The following is a 23,019-nucleotide window of genomic DNA, read 5'->3' as shown; positions in this document are numbered from 1 at the left end:
AGACTAGAATAGAGCATTTAATATAAGTTTGCAGCATAAAATAATGATTTATGCTAAATATTTCCCATCATATGTTAATTTAAAGTTGCTTGATTATAAAGAGATGTAGTTGTTCTTCAGAGGTGTTTTATTTTTAAACGTCTAACCGGAAGTGTGCGTAGTTACGTTGTGACCGTTGACACGTCGCCAGGCATACAGAGGGGAAAAGGGAGCGAGAGGATAACGGGATCTGTGTCTGTGTTTGGGGGATAAAACAAACGGAGGGAAACTGCTGCCCACATTAAAAACAGGTGAGGAGATATTAATTAACATCTATATTTGATATTTGTGGAACTTCTGTGAGTTTTAGTGACAGTTTTTTCCTCCTCCTCCTCCTCCTCCTCCTCTTCGCATCAGAAGTGTTTGAGGCTGCAGAGCATTGAATCTGCTGGGCGGTGTGTTGCCAAACACTTGGAGATGTTTTTGTCCTGCGGTTTTTTTGCTCATATTCATATTGGTTGATGCAGCTGGACAGCTTAAGAGTATGCATTTAAAAAATAGTCACTTTTATTAGCCCTAAAACATTAAAACTATAGTTCCTTCCAGGTATCATTGCTCACTTGCAGGTAACTCTTCATGTGCTTTGTGTGCTTGCCTTTCTTTACTAACACAATGAGCTGAACATCAAAGCTCAGCACTTGTTGCATAAGTTATGAAACAGATTTAGGGGGACATCCTGTGTGGAAGAGCACCAAAGTCTCTCCCCTCCTCCTCCACCTCCCCCCTTTCTGCAGCCTCTAAGTGGGCGACTGCTTGCTGTGAGTTACAGGGAAGATGATAAAAGGGCAATTGTCCTAAAATCTAACCCACTGACCAAATATGGGGAAAGGCTTTTTCAGCATATTGCAAAGCTATTCAATAATGTTTCCTTATAATCTGACTTTGGACAATGCTCCTTTTGTCTACTCTAAATGTTATTTCAGCTGGCCTTGAATGTTTCACCCGCGATACATTTGTTAAGTTGTTTCTTCTTATACATTGACAATGGGTCTCAATTATGCTATATTGTAAGTGGAATGAATAATGAGGGAGACATAAATCTCTCAAACTAGAGTGAAATATTTCCCAAATCCCACGGAAAATATTTGCATTTGCAGCTCAAATAACAATAACATGTGTTCAGTTGTTTCTTCTTATAAATGGACAATGAGCAAGTCTCAATTCTTTGGTGTTATTCTGTAATGTAGATATTGAGATAGACGTTAACCTCCTTAAACTAGAAAATATTTGCACTGCACCTCAAATAATCTGATCCATGCTGTTTAGTTTACTCCATTTGTCCTTTGTTAACATGTCCATCTCCATCTGTGTTAGGCTGGCCGAGGATCATCTGCCTCCACTTTTTTTGGCATCTGTAAGAATGCAGATGGGGAAGTAGCCGGTGGTGGAAAGCTGAAATAAAAGAAGAGAGACACGGGGGATGAAGATGCTCTCTGCTTCACTCCTGGACCTCCTGATTCATCCCATTAACTGGATTTAGTGTGGTTTCTTTTGTGAAGAATTTGCATCTTTTTATTACCTCTTGCTTGTCTCTTGGCAGAACACCAGTACTCAGCTACCCACTTTTTTTATAGTCAAAGAAACACACACACACACACACACACACACACACACACACACACACACTTTGGTAAAATCATGGCAAACATGTGCCCATATGGTCGATTCACCCACGCTGTAGTGCGAGGCATCCCAGAGACCTTTGGGGAAACGGCGGGAGACGGTGGCAAGAACGGGGACGTCTCAGTGGACCTGGCCAAGGCTCAGCGTCAGTTCGGTTGCCTGACAGGAGCCCTGAGACAGAAAGTGGGCCTGCAGCTGATCGAGATCCCCCCTGACCCCGAGCTGCCCGAGAGCTGGAGGATAGACGACGTGGCGGTCATCCAGGGAGACACGGCACTCATCACCCGACCCTTCAAACAGCAGAGACGCAGCGAGGTAACACAATGGCTCCACTTCACCCATTTCTGCACCATTAATCCTCTGATAAAAACACTTAATCTTGGCTTGTCAGATACAAGGGGGAGTAGGTAGTACTTCTCTATCTGCTGTTTCATGCTAAAACAAAAGAGTCAGCTATTCCTTTCAGTGCATAAAAGTACAGTATGAAAAGAAACTTTTAGTTGCATTTAGAGCTCAAACAATACATTGATTAAGTAGTTGATAGAAAATGAAGAAGCATAGAAGGAAGATGTGAACATGTTCTGCTTTTCTTTGTCTTCTTTGACAGTAAATTAAATATTATTGGGTTTTTGGATTGTTTATCAGCCAAAACAAGCAATTTACTGAAAGTCAACATAGGCATTTTTTGTTATTTTCTTTTGTTTTTTGGACTGAACAATGAATTGAGAAAATAATCAGAAGAGTAATCTATAATAGAAGTGAGAAAAGACTCTAGAAAAGCAACCACTTAAATACGAGAAATGCTCCAACTCAAGTCAACAGTTTCCTGATGTTTGCTCACATTGTTTGTCCTATAGATTTGATGTTTCTTTTCTGTTTGGCAGCTGAGCCAATGTGTACTGGAACATTTGGTATTATTTATAAGCAGAGTAGAAATTTCCTTTGAAAAACATTCCTATTAAAACCCAATAATTCATTCCAGTTTAATTGTTTGCTTGCCTGTTAAAAATTACACATTTTTTGAATATTTTCCCCGTCATTATAATGTTTCAGATTACATTACATAACAGGACTTTCCAGGAAAGCCGTTGGAAGTTATTAGTAAATAATTCAGATAGCGCTGCAGTGGTTTGTTGACTTTGTAAAAGCAAAAATATTGCAAAAATATTTACCCTGTGCAGCTTCTGAAACATGAAGCTTTTCTGTGTCACACATCATAGAGAGCTTAATTTCTTTGGAGGAAATGAAGAAGCACTATAGACAAATCAATTAGGAGCAAAACAGTGGTGAGAGCAGGTGAATCTGTAATAAAAATAATCTTTATTTGCAGCCCTAAATTCAAAAATTACCTACCTGTAAATCACTACTGAGGCTCCACGAGTGCACCAATAAGTAAAGTTTGCAAAGCATTTTAAAACATTATCATTTGACCTCAACAAAACTCTGTCATTTAAACCTAAAAACATAATTATATGCTTTGAAACTGGTTAAATAGATGCAAACTGTGTTTAACCACCTTGTAAGATTGTTCATTTGCTCTGATGGTCAAACTCTGAGTGAATCAAGTTGAACATGTCCTTTTCTACTCTCTTTCTCCTCTCTCTCTCTCTCTCTCTCTCCCTCTCTCCTCCTTTTTGCTCAGGCCGAGGCAGTGCGGAGGGTGATGTCAGAGCTGAACCTGACCGTGGTCGAGATGGGGGGCGAAGAGGGGGACTCTGGAGGCGCCACGCTGGAGGGCAGCGACGTCCTCTTTACGGGGAGAGAGTTCTTTGTCGGCATCTCGTCCCACACCAACCGCAGAGGAGCCGAGGTGCTGGCAGACACTTTCAGGGTAAGAAATGAATCTTTAATATGTTGAATTTTCCTGCTTATTAAATGAATTTCTGGCTTTAGCACTTGGAAAAAACAAACCAAATCCTTCCAAAAAAAACCCAAAAAAGGTTAAAATAATAAATAGTTTCATTTTCTAGCCCAAGGCAACAGAGAGTCTCAGTGCCAAAGATTCTTGTAAGGAAGCGACCCAGCTGCCAAAGTGAGCAGGTGGCCATTAACAATATTGCATTTGGGGAATTATAGTCTGTAAACATTGATGAACGAGACCAGCTCCTTTAGCCAAATGATGGAGACCACACATTGTGTCCCCCTCAGGATTTACATAACTCACCCATTAATATTGATCCCTTCACTTCTCTTAAGTGCATTTTGCGCACTTCTGAACACACACACACACACACACACACACACACACACGCATGTCCTCTGCACTTGTGTGTGTGTGTTGTTGGCTTCGTGTCTGACAGTATGGGATGTATTAGTGTGGGTGGGAGGGTTCATACGGTCAGAGCGAGGGATGAAAGAGGAAGACCAGCAGACCGTTAACTCAGATCCTCAGTATCATGTGTCAGAAATCGTTACTCTAGTGTTTTACATGCTTTTCAATTGCCATTGATAAAATTACTATATTCTGCCTGTAAAAAGCAGAAGTAAAGTACTAGGAACATTCAGTACATTATATTTTGCAGCTTAGAGTATAATCTCAGTTTGATTCAAATCTTTGCATTTCAAAAATCAACAATAAACAAGCTTCATTCATATTTGGATTGTAGATTAAACGGCATGGTAGCATCTCAATCCAGGATTCATGTCAAACAAGGTTGAAAATGAGTGAAACATTCAGCAGAGCATGACTTCCAGTGAGGTCGTCAGTGATTCCTGATAACAGGGAACATTTGTTTATGTCCTAATTAGGATTGCGCCAAATATGCTGTTGGAAGTTTGCCAGTATGTTTTCTCTGCAGCTGCTAGAAACCATTTTCACACCAAATCAGCCGGACTTGTTACAAGTGTTCATAATTTTAACAAATATTATTCTTAACATGCTGGGAAATCCTAAGGAATGTTTTTTTAGTTAATGGGACACTAAAACTCTTGAAATAAAATTTTGTTGAAAGGCTGCAAATAACAATTTTTAGCTATTAATCTGCTGATTAGTTTCTCAGTTAATCTTTATATAGCACTTTAAAAAGCAAATAGAATTCACAAAGGCAGGTACATCTATGCACATACAAGTATAAAAGCAACAAAATTATATCAGATAACAAATAAAACTATAAAATGTCACAAAATGGTGAAACTTTTTTTTCCAAACCCCTAGATGCAACCTAAAATGTTCTGTTTTGTCCTGACTAAAAGTCCACATCACAAAGGTATTCATGGTCTACTTAAAAAAACAGAAAATATTCAAATTTAGAAGCTGGCATTTTTCTTCATTAAAATGTAATGAAAATAGGAAGCTACATGGTGAAAAATTAACTTTTTTAAAAATCTACCAGCCAAATGAGTGAATATTCAAATTTTGATAGCTTGTGCTATTGTTTTTTTTTTTTGTCTGGTGAGTGAAATAAACAAAACTACCATATGCATAATTAACCAGTTTAAATCTGATGGCTGGTGTTAGTTTTGTGCCCTGGGTAGCTGTTGATAAATTAATTGAATAATTGTTTTACTTCCAGTTGGTTAAAGCTTTAATATCAATGTAATTGTTTTATGTAGGTCTGGCAGGGTGCACAGTTCCATGCCTTTATTAGGTTAAAGAAAGCAAAATCTGCTCTCATAACACCTACAGTAGATTTGTTTCTTGTCAAAACTATTGAGTAAATTGTGAGTAATGTATAACTGCTTGAATCCATATTGAAGAACTATTCAACCCAAAAATCTGCAGCTGCACGAACTCCTCGGATCCAGAATCACACGGCAGGCTGGTTTGAGTCGAGCTACGAGTGGTAAAAGTTTGACACGGTCAGCGATTAGAAAAAAAAGTGAAAAGCTGAGCTCGTCTCTACTCGGAGAAGGAGAACGGTAGCGCAAGTAATGAAATTAATGATGGTTGACTTCTGTTCAGCCGCTTCAGCTTCAGGATCACGCTGACTCACTGGTGACTGAGTCGTCGTTAATGTTTTTAGTAGCTTTTGTTTTCCTGCTATGACAAGTTAAAAAGTGAGATGTGAAAAACGCCTGTCATGTGATGTGAACACCACAACAGCCTCCTGTGCTGCTGAAGCAAGATGAGAGAACTCCTCTTGTGCTCAAAGAAAAGAAAAGAAACTGCAGGGACTTTTGTATAAATTAAACTTTTTCCACCTCCATCTGTTCAGGACTTTGCCGTTTCCACCGTCCCCGTCTGCGGTGGAGCCCGGCTGAAGAACATCTGCTCCATGGGAGGTCCGGACACCATCATCATCAGCAACAGTGACGGGGCCAAGAAGACACTTCGGGTGAGTGTGTGTGTGTGTGTGTGTGTGTGTGTAGCAGTGTGCATTTTCTCCCAGGTTTAAAAAAAAAAAGGTGGTAATTTGTCCAATCAAACGGCCACTGATGCACCTAAAGGAATTATTCTTGCCCAGGAAAAAAAAAGTAGGCAAGCATGAAATTTCTTTCCATTTATTTTATGATTTTCTGCAAGAAAAGAAAGAACAATGGTAATATTTATTTTATTAGTTTATTTGCTGTTGTTTTATTGTATTTTTGTTCTCAGTAAAGCACTTTCAGCTACCTCCCTTTGTATGAAAGATGCTCTATAAGTAAAGTTTATTAGTATGATTAGTATCATTATTATTATAATTAACCTCAGACTAAAGTGTCTCTGTGGACATTTTATAATCCTTTTTTGCTTAATTCATCAACAAAGCAGCTAATATATTTTGAAGAAAAAAAGTCACATTTAGAGTAGAGGGCAAGCCCAGCAGCAGTTTAATTAGATTTTGCAGCAGCAGTTTAATTAGATTTTGACTCTTTCCTTCTACATAGTATTAGAAAGTCGTGTTTTCTCTGTCATAATTTCTCTCTCCCTGTTTGCGTGTGTTTCCCTCATCTTTGTCCTAACATGAACTGCACACATCTTATATCTACTGAGTGATGATGTCACATCAATAATGAGCCTTATTCTGCCTTTGAGTCTGTGAGTGTAATGTTGAGATGGTGTGTAGCTGTCAGGGTGGTGGTCAGTAATATTAAAGTGTGTGTGTAATGTCCTCGTCTCCAGATGATGGAACAGCTGACCGATCACCACTATGAAGTGCTGACTGTCCCGGAGGAATCAGCGGCCAACTGCATCTACATAAAGGGCTCGTCCAAGCGAGACTTCCTGCTCCACCGGCCTGCAGAGGAATGTCCCGACAGCGTGTCCGTGAGTACAGCTTTGATTGTTCAGATCAAACCCTCAAATTCAAAAACAGACACATTGTTATCAGATTATAGGAGCATAATATGTTTTTTATCTCATTGCAATGAATGCAGATAAAGAGTCTAAACCTACTGCTGCATCCTCTGTAATCAGACGCTGCTGCAATTTATAGCCTGAAAGTCTGTAGCTTAAAATAGCAAAGGCCTTATTATTTAAAGATGCATTATTTCTGAGTTTTACTGATCTTATCATTGATCAGCAGAAACTGAGACACTTAATAATCTCCTCCCCAATTTGTGGACACTGTATAAGAATATTTATTTATTTATAGCACTTTGTTTCCTGTGATGCAGGTATCTGTGGTAACCCTGTAAACCACATGTCACAGAGTCAAAATGCTAAATATAAGTATTGTACCTGCCACTGCACTGACTAGGATTAGGATTAAACCATACACCACTTACTCACAGTTAAAAAAGACTGATGCTGCACATGTAAAACAATATGCATGAGTTTATTTACTTACTATGTAAATCCCAGGAACATTGCACATAATATATCAGTTTTTTCTGCACATTGCACATTTATTTTCATCTGTATGAAGGTATATTTTGTATATAATCTCAGGAACTGCATATTGCATTTATATATTGCAGATATTTTGACACAAAGATCCAGTTTACTGTATATAGTATTTTATCCATTTATTTAATTATTTTGTCTTATTTATTGTTTTTTCTATTTTTAGTACTTTCACACTTACACTGCTACTTTTTTCCAGATATGTCAATTTGAATTTCTCCCAAGGGGATCAATAAAAATAAATCTTACTGCAGTGATAAAAGCTGAAATGTCTTATTGAGCCAATGTCTAGCATTATCCTTCTGTTGAAATTAAAGGTTGATGTGAGGACAAGTTAAAAGTATTTTGCTCCAAAATAATGAGTCTGAAATATAAACATAATCACCACTACACCCACTACTATGATTCCTGCTGGGAAATACACTGCAGGCTATAATTTTGCTTACAGGGGAATATGTGCAGGTGTGAAGTAATCCTTTATTTTAAATGATTGCAATATATTTTTACTATGGGAAAGGTGTATAATCAGGATGGAAATGCAAAATAAATGATGGTGAGAGCACAGGAATAATGTTAGCTGCATTAGAAGAAATGGCCCAAAGTGTCTATTTTTGCCTGAAGTGGCTGAGAGTATTCTTGTTTTCAGCTTTTATAGACACCCAGAATAGACTTAATTATCTGATCTTACTATTTTAAGGAATCCAAAAAACAAAAAAAAAGGATGTTATTTAAGGTATTGTCAAGCCACTTCTTCTTAAGTGAGACAAACTTCTCCCTTATTGTGTTCAATAGTCTCTGGCAGTGATGTGTGTTTTTCTTCTTTTCTCTTCAGGCTTTCCAGAAGCTGCAGGACTACACCCTCCTGCCTACAGCCAGCAGCGAGGCCTCCAAACTGGGAGCGTCTCTGTCCTCGCTGTGCCTCCTCATCAATAGAAAGCACACATACTTCACATAAAAAAACAACCCCAAACCTAATGCCCTCAGTATGTTTTAACATTTAACATGATCTTAAGTTGGGTGTGAGGGGCGTCCACATCAAAGAAACATTTTTAGACGGCTAACATCTTTTATTTATTGTTCGAAGGGGAAAAAACGGTGACACACAGCATATGTATGAGGATCTGATCCAACTGTAACATCTGCAAACAGGCTGATTCTTGGCACAGCCCCCCCCCCCCCCCCCCCCCCCCCTCTCCCCTCCTGCTGAAGTTACAGCACAGCATGCTGGTTTCCTCACATAAGCCTAACAAAAACACTATTAATGACACCACTGAATGCAGTCGTAGTTTTTACACTGTTTTAACTTGTAAGTCATGACCACTTTTTTCCCCCCAGATTTATGTTAAATTACAAAGAAACTGTTCAATTTCATGTCTGTAGTTTAAAGCAGGACAATGTACAGCTCCTTTAGTATCCCTTATGATCGATCTCAAATGTTGTATTTTCAGTCTCGATTACAGGACGTGTAGCTGCTAAGTGTAGAATGCAGATTTGTTTTATTAGTGTTAGCTTTCCTACATATGAATTCATAGCAAATGTAGAGATACCAATAAAGTTTTAACTGGTTAACAGTAGTTTGTCTTTGTTTCTTCCCATTTTAAATCAAGTGTGAAATTAAGAAAAAACACACGTGGAAACATGGACAGTTTCTCCAAATTTATTATTTTTGTTAGAAAGCAAACATGTTTAACGGTTGGACTTGGCAACTCTCTCCAACTCGTCTTTCTTCTTGATGGCGTAGGAGTTAGATGAACCCTGAAAAAGAGAGAAAAGTCATTAATAACAGCACAAATTCAAAAACTACCTGTAGACAAAGCACTGAAATGTGAAGTTTTAGGGTTTTTTTTCTCCACCCTATAACTCAGACATTAAAGTTACCTTAGCTGCGTTGATCAGCTCATCAGCCAGGCACTCGGCGATGGTCTTGATGTTCCTGAAAGCAGCTTCTCTTGCTCCTGTGCACAGCAGCCAGATGGCCTGGTAAAGACGAGCAAGAGAGAGACATTAGTGGGTGAGATCCGCTGACAAATTAACTTTAATGAATTAAATAAACAAAGTGGTACAGTAGGGTGATGTGTCTGAGTTGGTGATTGGCTAGGTCACGACAAGACTGCAGCCAATGAATAAGCAAAGACGTTTTTCCTCTACGAGCACTCTAGCACACCAGGACAACAGGTGATATCAAGGCGTGACTCTAGCCTCGCTTAACACATGAAACAGTCATAGAAACATTTAATAACAATTCAGGGTATAAAAGTGTAGGTTCAAGCATAATTAAAGACTTTTTATATAATGACTTGGAATTATACTGTTTTATTCAATATATAAACTCTAAAATAACAAGACATAAAAAAGACAAATGAAGTGGGAGTAAAATAAAAAGCGTCACGTTACCTGGTTGACTCTGCGGAGAGGGGACACATCCACAGCCTGCCTCCTGACGGTACCGGCACGACCAATACGGGTGGAGTCCTCACGGGGTCCACTGTTGATGATGGCATTCACCAAGACCTGGAGGGGGTTCTGCAGGCAGGAAAGTGGGAACAGCATTAAAGCCCCTGAAAACTGTAATTTCTCTAACATTAAATATTTGACTACAGTGAGCAACAATTAAAAAGGTGGTTTGGAAAAGACATCCTACTTTAGTAGTGTTCACTATTTATGAGGCAAATGTTGCTAAACCCTGATTGGTGTACAGAAATATGACATCACATTTCTCCAACTGGGACTCTTCAGACCAGTGAAGTGTGCCATGATTGGTGTTTCTTTCCCTTTGCAATTTAAAAATCTATTCAAAACATATTTAAAGTCTACAAAAGTCTAAGAAAAACTGAGTATAAAAGAGTCAACAGCAAAATAATTTGTTTCTGTTTCAGACTTTTTGATTTGACTTTGTGAGGCAGATACAATCAGCTGATTTGCATTTTTCTATTTAATTCTAATTTGTCCTCAAAACAAGGACATCCTGTTTAAGGTGCAGTAAAGTGTTTTTGGAACACGACCAACACATTTTGTACTAGCCAATTAATCATTTCAGTCACTCTTTAAGCAGAAATGCATAATGTTTTGATGGTTCAAGCTCCTCAAATGTAAAACTTTCCCTCTTTAGTGTATTTTTATATTATTGTAGGTTGAATATTTTAGAGTTTTTTACTTTTGATTGGACAAAAGACATCTGAAGATATCATCTTGGGTGGAGGAAAACCTGGAGGAAAACCTGGAGGACAACAGGCAATTTTCCACTAATGTCTGATATTTTATAGACTAAACCATTAATTGAGATAATCTGCAGATTAATTGATGATGAAAATAATTGTTACAGCCTTAAAGCTTAGTTTTTATCTATGGCACAATTACTTTCTTTTTTAGTATTACTAGTTATTGTGTATTAAGTCAAAAACCTGCTCCATAATATGTATTTAAAGCAATTACTCCATTGTTCACCCTTTGCTGTAGTGTATGGTTCAATGTCTGCTCTTTGAACATCACTGTCGATCGGATGATGTCGTCTAAATGCTGCCACACACTCAGTTAAACGTGGCCCGTACCTCTCCGGTCAGCAGGTGGATGATCTCGAAGGCGTGCTTGACGATGCGCACTGTCATCAGCTTCTTGCCGTTGTTGCGGCCGTGCATCATCATGGAGTTGGTGAGACGCTCCACGATGGGGCACTGGGCCTTGCGGAAACGCTTGGCGGCATAACGTCCCCCAGAGTGTGGCAGGTACTTGGCGTACTTCTCTTTCACAGCAATGTAATCCTGGAGCAAATAGACAGCGTTTAGGCGTTGTAATTTACAGAGTTAAACACTGAATTAGGAGTTATATACAAAGAGATCATGTGTCTGAGTTGGTGATTGGCTGGGTCACGACAAGACTGCAGCCAATGAATAAGCAAAGACGATTTTCCTCTACGAGCACTCTAGCACACCAGGATAACAGGATATATCAAGGCGTGACTCTAGCCTCGCTTTATGAACAGTTCAACAGCAGATCTGTGACGACGCTCACCTGCAGGGAGATGTCGTTGATCTGAACATCATCTGTGCTCCACTTGCCAAAGAGCTTGATCTCAGGGGTCTCGGCCACGGCGGGGGCAGTCTCCCACTCAGTCACTAAGAAAGATGATTATATTTAAGATTAGAAAATGCAGTTTTAAATCAACATTCAGGCATTTGGGTGCCTCGCTTCTCTTACATTTACACACAACTTCAGCTTCTCTAATAATGAAATCAAGATGTGTTTTCTGATACTCCGAAATGTCTAACAAGTCCGATAGCTGGATTAATTGAGATAACTTTCAGTCAATAAATCGATCTTCTAGTATTGAAGATTAAACTGCATGGTGATGTTGAGTCGAAACTCACACATTTTAAGGTATTCTTCTTCAGATGAGAAAATGTAGTTTTAACATTCACACATTTGGGTGCCTCCCTTTTCTTCTGCACATCGGTTTCATTTACAAAACTTCAGATTCTCTAATGATGAAATTAAGATGTGTTTTCTGATGCTCTAAAAGCTTAAAACTTCAGAAATCTGGATAAGTCGAGATAACTTTTATACAATCTTTATCAAGTCAATATTCCAGTATTGATTATTAGACATGTTGATATTAAGTCAAGCTGAAACTGCCACACATCAGCAGGTATTCCCGCTGTTAAAGATGAAATACTACTATAACTTTTTAGCTGCTCGTCTATATAACAAAATAGCGTGTTAAGATAAATTACTTTAATCTGATAGTTACACTGATTTTACACCTTGGTTTAGTGTCCGTAATACAAAGCTTTAGCTCTACCGCTTCTACATCTAATGAGACAATGTTAGAAGCAACATTTAGACACAAATATGACATTAGGATGGAAATATGATGTGGTCACTATTAGATTACTTCCACATAACGTGCCAGGTATGACTGAATGTGGGGTGAGGACTTGATAATTTAGGATAAAGTCAAATTATGAGACAAGGCCTGAGATGAAGCCTAGTTAACATTAAATTCAACCATGGCAGCTAACAAACCTTTAAAAAGAACCTACTTCCTAAGTTATTTAACACTGACTGTCTTTTTTAACATAATGCAGATACTAATTGTGATTAAACTATAGCAATAATGTGTGTATTAAGGTCTGAGTGTGATATCTAACGAGTTGTCTCATCAACGTGCTGCATCCACATGTGCTAACAGAGTAGCCGCACGCTAACGCTGTGATCGCTCGGCACATTGAAAGGAAATAAAAACACATTTTAACAAAACTGAGACGTCTAGTTCGTATTTGTCGAGGAACAGAATCGGTTCCACTACTTATATTCTACACTGTAATGTTTTTGGAGGTGTATGAGGCGAGTAAACGGTGTTTTTTGGACTCACTTGTGTCTGCTGTTCTGCTCCACACTTCTCAGAGACGGAAAAGGGCCTTCACGCGGCGCCGTGCGCACATATCCGGTCGAGCTGCCGGATACTTCCGGTGTGCAATGCATGCCGGGAACTGTAGTATATTCTTCTTTTTTTTTAATGACCACGTGTTTTAGGCGACAACTAACTTTGCAAGACCGTCAAAGTGGAGCAGAAGTTAAATAAGTTAAAAAAATACGCTTATTAATGGAGGAAAAACATAATTTTATTTATAAAATGCAGGACGAAGTAATTTTGTAATTTATAATTTTACTTTATTTAGACAGGCACAGTGCACAATAAAACATGTGTCAAGTTTTGGCAAAAGTTGTATTTTCCGCCCATAGTCCCTGGGCAGGTAGGTGGAACAATACATTAAATAAATGACAGAAGTCAAAACACCAGTTCATGAAATTTTACAAATATTGTCATCCCCATACTCCATCCCACCTAATTTGTGCAATGCTGCAGCAATACATTTTATCAGGAAACAGTCTTTCCCACATCCTAAAACCTTCCACTTTCACAAATATGTGCAAAATATAAATTTAGTTTAATAAAATGTATTTGCTACAATGCTGCATGTAAGAAAGTAATAACCAACTATTTTCATAATCTATTCAATTTTTAAGAGAAAAATATCCATATTCTCTGATTCCAGCTTCTGAAATGTAAATATTTGCTGTTTTTTCAGTCTTTTATGACATTAAACTGAATATCTTTGGTTTGTGGACTGTTGATCGGGCCAAAACTAAACATTTGAGGGCATCATCGTGGGCTTTATGATTAATCAACAATGAAAATAATCATTGTTTGCAGCCCTGCATCCTATTATATAACCATGACACATGCTGTGAGAAGGATATAACTGAAGAAGGATATAACTGAAACTGGATCTTTGAGGTCGATACCAGTGTGATATTTGAGAGGAATATCAAATAATATATACTGACAAAGAGTCATTTGTAACATCAACATTTTTATCCCTTAATTTTTAAGCATTAAGACTGAATGGGACATTTTAATGTTGGAAAATAAACACTACAATTGCAGAAGTAGCCTATCATGAAGTAACATACAGAACACACATTTACAGAAAAGTATACTGTAAACATTTATGTAAATAAGAAAAAAAGAATACTCACAATACTAGAAACAGATGTTCAAAACTGTCTTTTAATGAGGAAATGACATTTGACACCTTTTATATTGGCAGATCACAGACTATACAAATTGTAGGACACAAATAGTCAAAATAGCTCTGCTTCTGTTTGAGTTTTAAAAAAACAAGTGTCCATTTCCACATTTACCATTTGTATAGCAAGAACAAAATGAACATAGTAGGAGGAGGACATCCCTTAAAATCCACAATTTAGGAAGTTAGGTTAATTAATTTGAACAAGCATATACATGATAGAAGAACTACAAGAATATTAAAATAATACTGAAAGTTTAACAGCTCTAAAACAACAATATCATTCCATCTTTGTCATTTTTGTCCTTTTCCCTCATCAGGCAAAAATATTGTGCAACACAAAGGCCTACTTTGCTGATTCAAATAGTTACGTATTCGCTTTTTGTTTTTAATCACACAACAGATATTTCTTTTTTCTCTGTAACATCTGTAAATACATCCATTAAACATCCAATAAAATGCAAAAAAAACAGTTAAAGAGAAAAACCGATCCCTTTTTTTTTTTTTTTTTTACAACAGAGACAGACAAACAGAGATGTCGCTAAAACGCCTGAGATATCTAAATGCGATGGGAGGTAAATAGTGCCACGAACAATAGTTTGGTGGACAAGTAAACACTAATATAGCGCTGCCACTCTCCGACTATTCTGCACAAAACTCTCCATCCACTTATTTTTACTTTTTTTTTTAGCACCCTCACAAAAGGCAGCGTATTATAGCACTTCGGTATGAGACATGAAACACTGAGGCATGTAAGGGGAAAAGTTTAAGGCTTAATCTACTCAAGCGACTATGGCTCTAAAGCACTGCATGATAATGACATTAAACATGATATCCATGATTATATATGTACATGCTAAAACTAAAAAACAGGAAAACATGATTCCCAGGATTAAAAAGGAATAAAAAGATATAAATTACTGCATCAAAAGATGAGCAGGGCAGTGAGTCTGTACATGTAGACAAGATGACAGAACGTCGCTCAGGCACTGTTGTGTTATGTGCGGTGCGTTTTTCTTTTTTGAGGTATGTGTGACCAAAACGCACACAGACACACACATGGATATATTGTATGTATGTAAATGGAGTCAACACTTGAAATGCACAAACATGAAAAGGGGGGGTTAGGGTCCACTCCACAAGTTTTCACAAATAAAGATCTCAACAGGTTGCTCGGGAAAGCTCGGACGGACAGATCTGAGAAAATAACCCTGGTGATGTCATCAGGTGTACCACAGTGTGAGGTTGAGGCTTCACATTTTAAACAAAAAAAGAAAAAAGCCTGCATTAAAAAACTGGAGGCAAGGAGTTTTTGTGTGTTTACCAAGCAGGAAAGATATTAAACATGCTACTGAGTAGCGTTATGGAAACTGCAACCAAACTCAGCATTTTAAGTCAAGAATGTCTCAACCTCTCACCAATTATATTTGACTTTCCTGTTTTTAATGTGTCCCCAGCAGGTCAAGAAAGATGGACCTTGTGCACACCTGACCCTAAACGCATCAACACCTTGTGGGTTAAACTGTAACAATAAAAACTTGGGAGCTTCTGACTTCCTTTCATCTCTACCAAGTCTCCTAAATTTCATTAAAACAATAATAAATTGCTGGAGTGCTCCTTTTAAAGGGGGACACGTTATCCCTTTGTCAGGTTTTCTGTTATTTCTATACTGTTATGATGTTGGGTATCCGTGTTAAACATGGTTAAAGTTCCAACACTTTTAAGCAGAAATGCTCCCTGCAAGTCAAAAGCTTTTCAACCTGCTCTGAACGCTTCGTTTGTGACGTTTTTTTCTACTTTTCTATCGAGCTGACATCACACACACCCACTGAGGGGCTGCAGAAAGAGACCGTTTGAGTTCAATACAGAGCTTTTTTACCTATAAATGCAAATTCAGGCTCCAGGATAGTAATTTATTTTTGGTTATTTTATGGTGTTTGTGTTGCTTTCAATTGTCAAAATGGGTTAAAATTTGACACAAACAGTATGTAAGGGTTAATACAGACCTGGGAATAAACCTGATTTACTCTTCTGTTCCCTTTTTCTGTTTTAATTACATAGCAGCGATTAATCTTGCACCAAGTTTCTGGAAGTGTTTAAATTTGAGGCTTTGAACAGCTTGCGTTTCTCTCTTCTGAAGGAAAAAAATCCTTCAGCTAACACACGTACAGGTTGAATTTTTCCAGCAGCAACCACAATGGTTAGAAATACATATTTACGAGTAACCCAGTATTTAAACATGCGAGTATAACATAGAAAAAAGACCTACAGAAACAAACCCTATCGACAGAAAGTACAACGAAAATGTTACCTTTAAAATAACGGGCAACACTGTCTGATTGCCGTTTGATTTCAAGGAGATGTAATCAAAAAAAAAAAAAAAAAAAAGATTACGCTCTCGAGAGAAAATCCAGAAATGTTCGCGTAAACTTTACAGTAGTTGTAGAGGCAGAAGAAGTCGAGAGCTTATCCGATCTGATGCTGTGTGTGTGTGTGTGTGTGTGTGTGCTGTAAAAGAGTTTAGTTCTACTGCAGCCATTTCTCCATGCACAGGTGGAACACAGTCTCATTCGAGTGCCAATAGATGTGTTCCACGCCGGGAACAGAACACAAGATCAGATCGCCTCGAGCCGCCAGCGTCTTCAGACCAAAAACATCTCTCAAGTAGAGCTGTGTCAAAAAAAGAAAATAAAGTTTTTCTAAATTAATCTACTTTATAATAGAGCTGTTTTCTGTGATTGACAGAAAATTAATCTGCAACTTCTTTGAAAATCAATAATTGTTTTAGTCATTTTTAAGGAAAAAAAGCAGAAACTTTGCTGTTTTTAACTTCTCAAATATGAGGATAAAAAGCTTTTTTTGTCACATGTTGTCATAAACTGACTAATTTTGGGTTTTGGACTGTTTGTCAGATGCAACAACCCATCTGAGGACTTCACATTTGATTCTGGGAACTTGAAATGTAAATGTTTCACTATATTCGGACATTTAATAGATCAAAGCATTAATTGAGAAAATAATTGGCCGATTAATCAATAATAAAGTATCAGTAAAAAGTCCAAAAATAATGAAAATGGCCAAAAACTAAATTATCATTTTCACATTTTCCAACTGAATGTATTGTATCTATTTATAAGCAAAGAATTATATACCCCATTAACACTTAACTACTTCATGTATCTCTGACGGATTATAAAAAAAAAGCTAAAAGCCAATTTGAGCCAAATTTGAAGAAAAAAACCCACAAAACCCAACAACAAAAAACTACTTTACTATCCTTAAGTGTAACTACGTCAGTCAGCCATGTGTGGAAGTGGCTGCTACCTCCTGTGATAACAGCATCTGAAGTTACACTAACATGATGCTGAATTGACGTCTCGTTCAACAAGATCTCAGATCCCTAATTAGGTCTGTCTGGCTGAGGGAGTCCATCATGTGTTTGTGTTGTTTCTACACAATTGTTAGGTACCTGCTAAACTGTTATTGTTGTAATGTAACCGCTAAAGTGCCCAAATACTTCTTCTTGTGGGGATTTTTAGCTGTTTACCAAATGCATGCAAAAAAACTATGCAATCAGATTTGTGATCTGACTAATGGAGAAGCATATGTGTAAACAAAAATATGTTTAATCAAATGTGGATTTTATCTGAAAACAAGATACTTAAAAGGACAATAAAATTGAGCCATGAATTAAAATAAATCTGAATAATAATGATCACAAAAAGCATTGAAAAAAACTTTAAAAAAGTGTCATATATATGTGTCTGTGGTGTGATTTGCGCTCACGTCTTGGTTCTGGATCTCAACGACGGTCTCGTTGTCGTCATAAAATCCAAACTGACTAAAAAGCACGAGAGAAAGAGAAAGAGAACGCGTGAGAACATCACATGAGAGTCATCTGATCACCCACAAGCAAAATGTAGAAAAGCGTGAACGGAGAACAGAAAGTGCTCTCTGACATCTGAGACTTTGTAGAAAACCAGATTAAAGCACCAAAGACGATAATATAAGAGGATAAAACGGTTGCTGCCTTGCAGGTCCACTAATGTGAATGAATCAAAGTGATTCAGATTAGCTTCTAGCTGAGAAAAGACTGTAAACAATGAAAGTGTTTTAAAGGCTTTTACAGGATTAACATTTAAGGCATTTTAGAGCTGGGATCATTTTCTTGCAACTATGGCTAATAAAGCAGCTGTGTATTAATGAGGTTAAGCTGTATATGGTTGAAACATTTTAATGCATTTTAAAGCAACGCCCGTACTTCATTCCTGTGCTTATTGTTTATTTCCCCCAACAAAACCACATGTATCTGTCTGTGAGAAAGACTTTTCATTAAATCTATATAATTACAGTAGGTGAGATTAAGAGAACGTGAGCACAAACATATTTTTTAAGAAGAGGAACTCACCTCGACTGCCAGGGAGTGATGACTCCGTCGTCCGGGCCTCCGATCAACACCAGCTTTGTGATTTTGAGGAAGTTTTTCTTCCACTCTGAGATTAACGAGATAAAAAACACACTGAATAAACAGTATAATCCTATATGAACATGACCCACAATTTAAAGGACAAAGTAAAGATTGTAGTGTTCATGTTTATACAACTGCTAATTATGTGGTTAAACTATTTGGCTTTTCAAATTGTATCTATTGAATTGCAGGAAGTGTGATTCTTACAAAACCAATTTAAAGCCTTTTGTGAAATTAAATCCTTAAAGTAGTGTTAACAACTACATACAGTGAAAATGCATTGTATGAATATGCACTCCTTGATGTAAAACTCTTCTATAAACAAATGTAAATGAGGGAAGTTAACAAAGTTTTTCTTACACAATTATGAAATGACAAATGAAATAAGTCTTGACATATTTTTTAATAAAATCACAAGTTACTTTAAGTAGAAGCACCTGCAAGTCACTGTAATTTAGGGATTACTCTGAGTCAAAACAGTCTTTTCCGTCTCACTGATAACTGTTTAGGAGTCGTGAGGTCAAACTCGGCCGCTGTTGCATCATAACGATAAATTTGCACTCACTGACGGTTACAGGAGTTTAACTTGTGGATGAGTTTTGCCCACAAGGAATTTGCTGACCTGTTGAATTTGGATTTGGTCTCTCACTGTTGAGCAGAGCCAAATAATCACTGCTGTTCAGGTACAGGTCTCTGTGGTGGGGGTCTGGAAGAGGAGGAGGAGGAAGAGGAGGACAAACAAACAGCATGACAAAACACTTATTTAAGAAGTTTCTCTGCAGGTTAAGCAATCTGAGGCACACAACTTTTCTTATAATAAGTCAAATGTGTATGATTAAAAAAACTGTCAATTTAATATCTAATTTTAAACTGTGACAAGCAAAGAAATATAACTTAATTTCATAAATTAAAATGTATGTATTCTTAGATTCTCACCGTTCCAGTAGTTACAGATGGATATCCTCTGTCCTATTCCAGTGTAGCAGAGGTGAAACAGGTTGGACTTCATAAACTGAGGGAAAAGGTACTTCAAGTAGTCTGTGTCTGCGAGGAAACAAGAGGCCAGAGAGCAGCATGAAGAACAAGCTCGAGAGGCTTTTAATTTAGTTTTCAGCTTTTGAAGATGAACCTACCTCCGTACTGTCCGGCCTGAGGCGATGACAGCGAGATGAAGGTGTGAACGTTGTGGTTGGACAGAGTGGAGAGGATCCCCCTGCAAATCAGCCCACCTGTGATAATAACATTAACACAACAATACTTCTCTTGAGTCTTTTTTACACACTGGTTAAATCATGTTTTTTTGGGGGGATAGGGAGACAGAGGTGTGTGTCACATGATGAGAGATTTTTCCAAGTTGTTAATGCAGGAAAAATATTTCTTAATGATGCTTCAAGTGGAAAATTTGAGGATTTTCAACCCTACACAGACGTGCAGCTCAACATGCAGCGTAAAGGCTACACATGAATTATTTCTACTTTTATATGCTTCCAAATACACTTAAGTTAGATTTTTCGTTGCATAACGTTCTAAAAATTAGTTCAAAATTACAATTAGCAAATCTGAAGTGTGAAGTTATTTACAGAGCAACTGTGACTTGCTAAAATTGCTCATACATGTGTCAAACAAGGAAAATCTCATCAGCTGACACATTTATTCCTGTCTTTTACAGTGACTGGGTTTGAACTACAAAATGCTGGCTGGGAATTTCCATCTTCTGACTGAAGTGCATCATAAAAACTACACAGCAAATAAAACAACAAACACTCTCTATTCTTGTAAAGGCCAAACTTTTAAATATAGGAGTGCAACATTTATATTTTACAGACTACAGTGTCTGACGTCAGTTTTTTTGCATGAATGACACTGTAGCTACAGAGCATACCGGGACTGTTTTTATAATCTTAAAGTAAACATGACATTTTGTCTCTACTTCACTCGCACAGACCTTGAGAGTAGCAGATAAAGTGGACTCCCTCTGCTGCGTTTTGCATTATCGGGTAAATAGCTTCTTTGAATCCCTCCACCTGCTTCCACATGGGCTGCAGGCTGGCGCTCCTGTCGAACAAGTCGATGACCGTCACATTTGTTCCAGGGTGAGACTGCAGGAGAGAGGAGAGGGGAGGGGGAGATAGTTTCAGTATCGGGGTCTATGAAAAGGTTGTAGGGGGGATTGTAACTTTGTAATGCTCACGTGAGGCAAAAAAACAGCTACAAGAGTCAAAACAGAGGGTTAAACAACAAGGCTGAACCCTCAGCTCACATGCCTATGTTATCAAATATCAGTATGGATGTTTACTGTACTTATCGATCAGGATGTGCTTTAAATATTTATAATCCATTAGGCCATTTAGTAAGCAGATGGAACCACAGACTAACTGAAGCGGAAAGAGTGAGGTCTGGATTTCTGCTTTTTGAATTTTTTTATTCCCTCCAAAAGTTTCTGTCTGGTCTCAATCTGCAGCTTTCTATTACAGCAGAGGCATAAAAAGAGGAACTTAGTCTTAGTTTAACCTCGTCAGTCACCACAAGACGTTTTTCGCAACATCACCACATCTACAACTCCATCACGTCTAGCAGTGTGTGTGTGTCTCTGTGTATTGTAATGGGCGTGAGGCGTTTGGAGAATTAAAGAGGAAAAGCAGGAAATTGAATTCATCTTTATCGCTGATAGTAATTAGAGCTGCAACAAACGATTATTTTCAGAAAACTGTGAAAAATGTTAACTTTAATATCTTGTTTTGTCCCAAAGATAAATCAGTTTACTATCACAAATAACTCAAGAAACCAGGAAAAACTACCTTCATAAAACTACCTCTTCATTTTACCATTATATCTACTGCTGAATGAAAAATATTGATATTATATCAGTATCCTGATATGAAAGTAGATATTATCTTAAACTTTGGATGTCGTAATATTGTGATATTACATTAGTGTTGTCTTTTTCTGGTTTTAAAGGTTGCATTGCAGTAAAGTGAATTTTTGGAACAGATTGTTCTAGCTGTTATATCATTTGCTCTTACCCAATTAATCAATACAACTACTTTACAGATGATAACTATAATACATCTAATTGTGAAAGCACTAAAAGTCATACCTATAACAGTGTCACAATAATGATATCGAGGTATTTGTTAAAAAATATCATGCAACTCGATTTTTTCCATATTGCCCTGCCCTATGGAGCAACATATAGGTCCAGGTTTGCTGATAAGGTGGTGATATAAGCAGGAAGGCCTGCAGCAAGTGTTACCTACTGTTAGATAAACCCCTGGAAAATATAATCAACATACATCATGACTCCCTTAATATGCACCAAAACAACAACAATGATAAAGTGGTGATATAAGCTGTAAGGCCTGCAGTAAGTGTTACATACTGTTAAATAAACCCCTTGGAAAATATAATGACTCTCAAAATATGCACCAAAACAACAACAATGATAAGGTGGTGATATAAGCTGTAAGGCCTGCAGTAAGTGTTACATACTGTTAAATAAAGCCTCTGGAAAATAGAATCAACATACATTATGACTCCCAAAATATGCACCAAAAACAACACACAGTGACCCAGTTTCTCTCTCTTCACTCACCTCGTTAATGAAGGTCAGTAAGTTTTTAAAATCCCCTGAGCTGTCGAACAGACCGTGTACAATGACCACCGGCTTGTATGCGACCACTGCAGCCCAGAGACACGCACCGAGCAGCGGGTAGAGGAGCCTGGCTGCCCCGCTGCTGCTGCCCCTCCTCCGGCTTTTGATATCAGAACGGGAGCCCTTCATGGTGAACTCAAAACGACTTAAAAATAATATTAATTAAAACAAAAATTAAGAATATGCAGTGAAATCCTGCAGAAAAAGAAAAAAAAAACACCTGTTAAAATAAAAATAAAAACATCAAATCCTGATGTTAATGTTGTGCCATCATTTTTTAAAATCTCCCTGTTTCACACCCACACTGCCTTTATGTTTAGCTGCGTAAATAATACTAAAAAAGAAAAAAAAAGGAAAACACAGAGCAGCTGCTGTGTTGGGGTTTTGGTCGCCTTTGTTTGTTCCGGTTTTAAATTAAACGTGAGACGGTCGCTGGTGTCGTCACGTCCGGTTTCAGCTCATCCAATCAGCAGATCGGACACTGTGACGTAGTCCCAGAGGAGGTGGTAATGGTTATATAAAAATATAAAGATGGGGTTATAAAAGTGTTTTCCTACATGAAACGGGCCCCAAAACGGACCCACTCATTTGATAAGACTTTTGGCATTTAGATGTTTTCTTTTTTTTAATTCATGTTTCAATTTTGCTTTTAATGTTTGATTGTTTTTATGTTTTCTTTTCTTTTTCTTTTTTCTTCTCTGCATTGCTTTATTGATTGTGTTTTCATTTATTTATGTATGGTTTTATTGTTTTAATTGTCTTTGATTCTGTAAAGCGTCTGAGAGTATTGTCAAAAGCACTCTATAAATAAAATGTATATCATTATTATTAGTAGTAGTAGTAGTACTAGTAATGGTAGTAGTAGTGGTAGTAGTAGTGCTGGTAG

The 23,019-nt window shown here is 37.6% G+C and overlaps 3 protein-coding genes and 2 non-coding genes across 5 annotated transcripts; 1 reads left to right on the top strand and 4 right to left on the bottom strand.

Annotated features, from left to right (window-relative positions):
* The first annotated feature begins 213 nt into the window (after positions 1–213).
* Positions 214–8,975, top strand: ddah2 (DDAH family member 2, ADMA-independent). The gene is made up of 6 exons (XM_062436121.1): positions 214–290; positions 1,354–1,977; positions 3,305–3,493; positions 5,817–5,936; positions 6,704–6,847; positions 8,259–8,975. The coding sequence occupies exons 2-6, from the start codon at positions 1,678–1,680 to the stop codon at positions 8,379–8,381; spliced, it is 876 nt and encodes a 291-aa protein (XP_062292105.1). The 5' UTR covers positions 214–290; positions 1,354–1,677; the 3' UTR covers positions 8,382–8,975.
* Positions 8,976–9,069: 94 nt separating this feature from the next.
* Positions 9,070–12,879, bottom strand: rps5 (ribosomal protein S5). Its single transcript, XM_062436379.1, has 6 exons — positions 12,795–12,879; positions 11,435–11,538; positions 10,975–11,184; positions 9,821–9,949; positions 9,305–9,403; positions 9,070–9,181 (listed from the first exon to the last, which is right to left on the bottom strand). Coding segments are annotated over exons 1-6 (612 nt in total). The 5' UTR covers positions 12,796–12,879; the 3' UTR covers positions 9,070–9,112.
* Positions 9,497–9,631, bottom strand: LOC133997088 (small nucleolar RNA SNORA3/SNORA45 family). The gene has a single exon (XR_009927242.1). It is a non-coding gene; the product is annotated as a small nucleolar RNA SNORA3/SNORA45 family (small nucleolar RNA).
* On the bottom strand, positions 11,261–11,395 carry LOC133997087 (small nucleolar RNA SNORA3/SNORA45 family). Its single transcript, XR_009927241.1, has one exon. It is a non-coding gene; the product is annotated as a small nucleolar RNA SNORA3/SNORA45 family (small nucleolar RNA).
* Positions 12,880–13,997: 1,118 nt separating the features above from the next.
* ppt2b (palmitoyl-protein thioesterase 2b) lies at positions 13,998–22,502 on the bottom strand. The gene is made up of 8 exons (XM_062435675.1): positions 22,074–22,502; positions 20,427–20,580; positions 19,615–19,710; positions 19,418–19,525; positions 19,104–19,187; positions 18,422–18,506; positions 17,800–17,854; positions 13,998–16,683 (listed from the first exon to the last, which is right to left on the bottom strand). Exons 1-8 carry the CDS (start codon positions 22,260–22,262, stop codon positions 16,540–16,542), a joined length of 915 nt encoding a protein of 304 aa, XP_062291659.1. The 5' UTR covers positions 22,263–22,502; the 3' UTR covers positions 13,998–16,539.
* Positions 22,503–23,019: the final 517 nt, after the last annotated feature.

The sequence above is a fragment of the Scomber scombrus genome, chromosome 16, assembly GCF_963691925.1.
Source record: "Scomber scombrus chromosome 16, fScoSco1.1, whole genome shotgun sequence".
NCBI classification, from domain to species: domain Eukaryota; kingdom Metazoa; phylum Chordata; class Actinopteri; order Scombriformes; family Scombridae; genus Scomber; species Scomber scombrus.
Note: the sequence above shows the minus strand (reverse complement) of the source record. Positions and strands in the feature narration are given on the sequence as shown.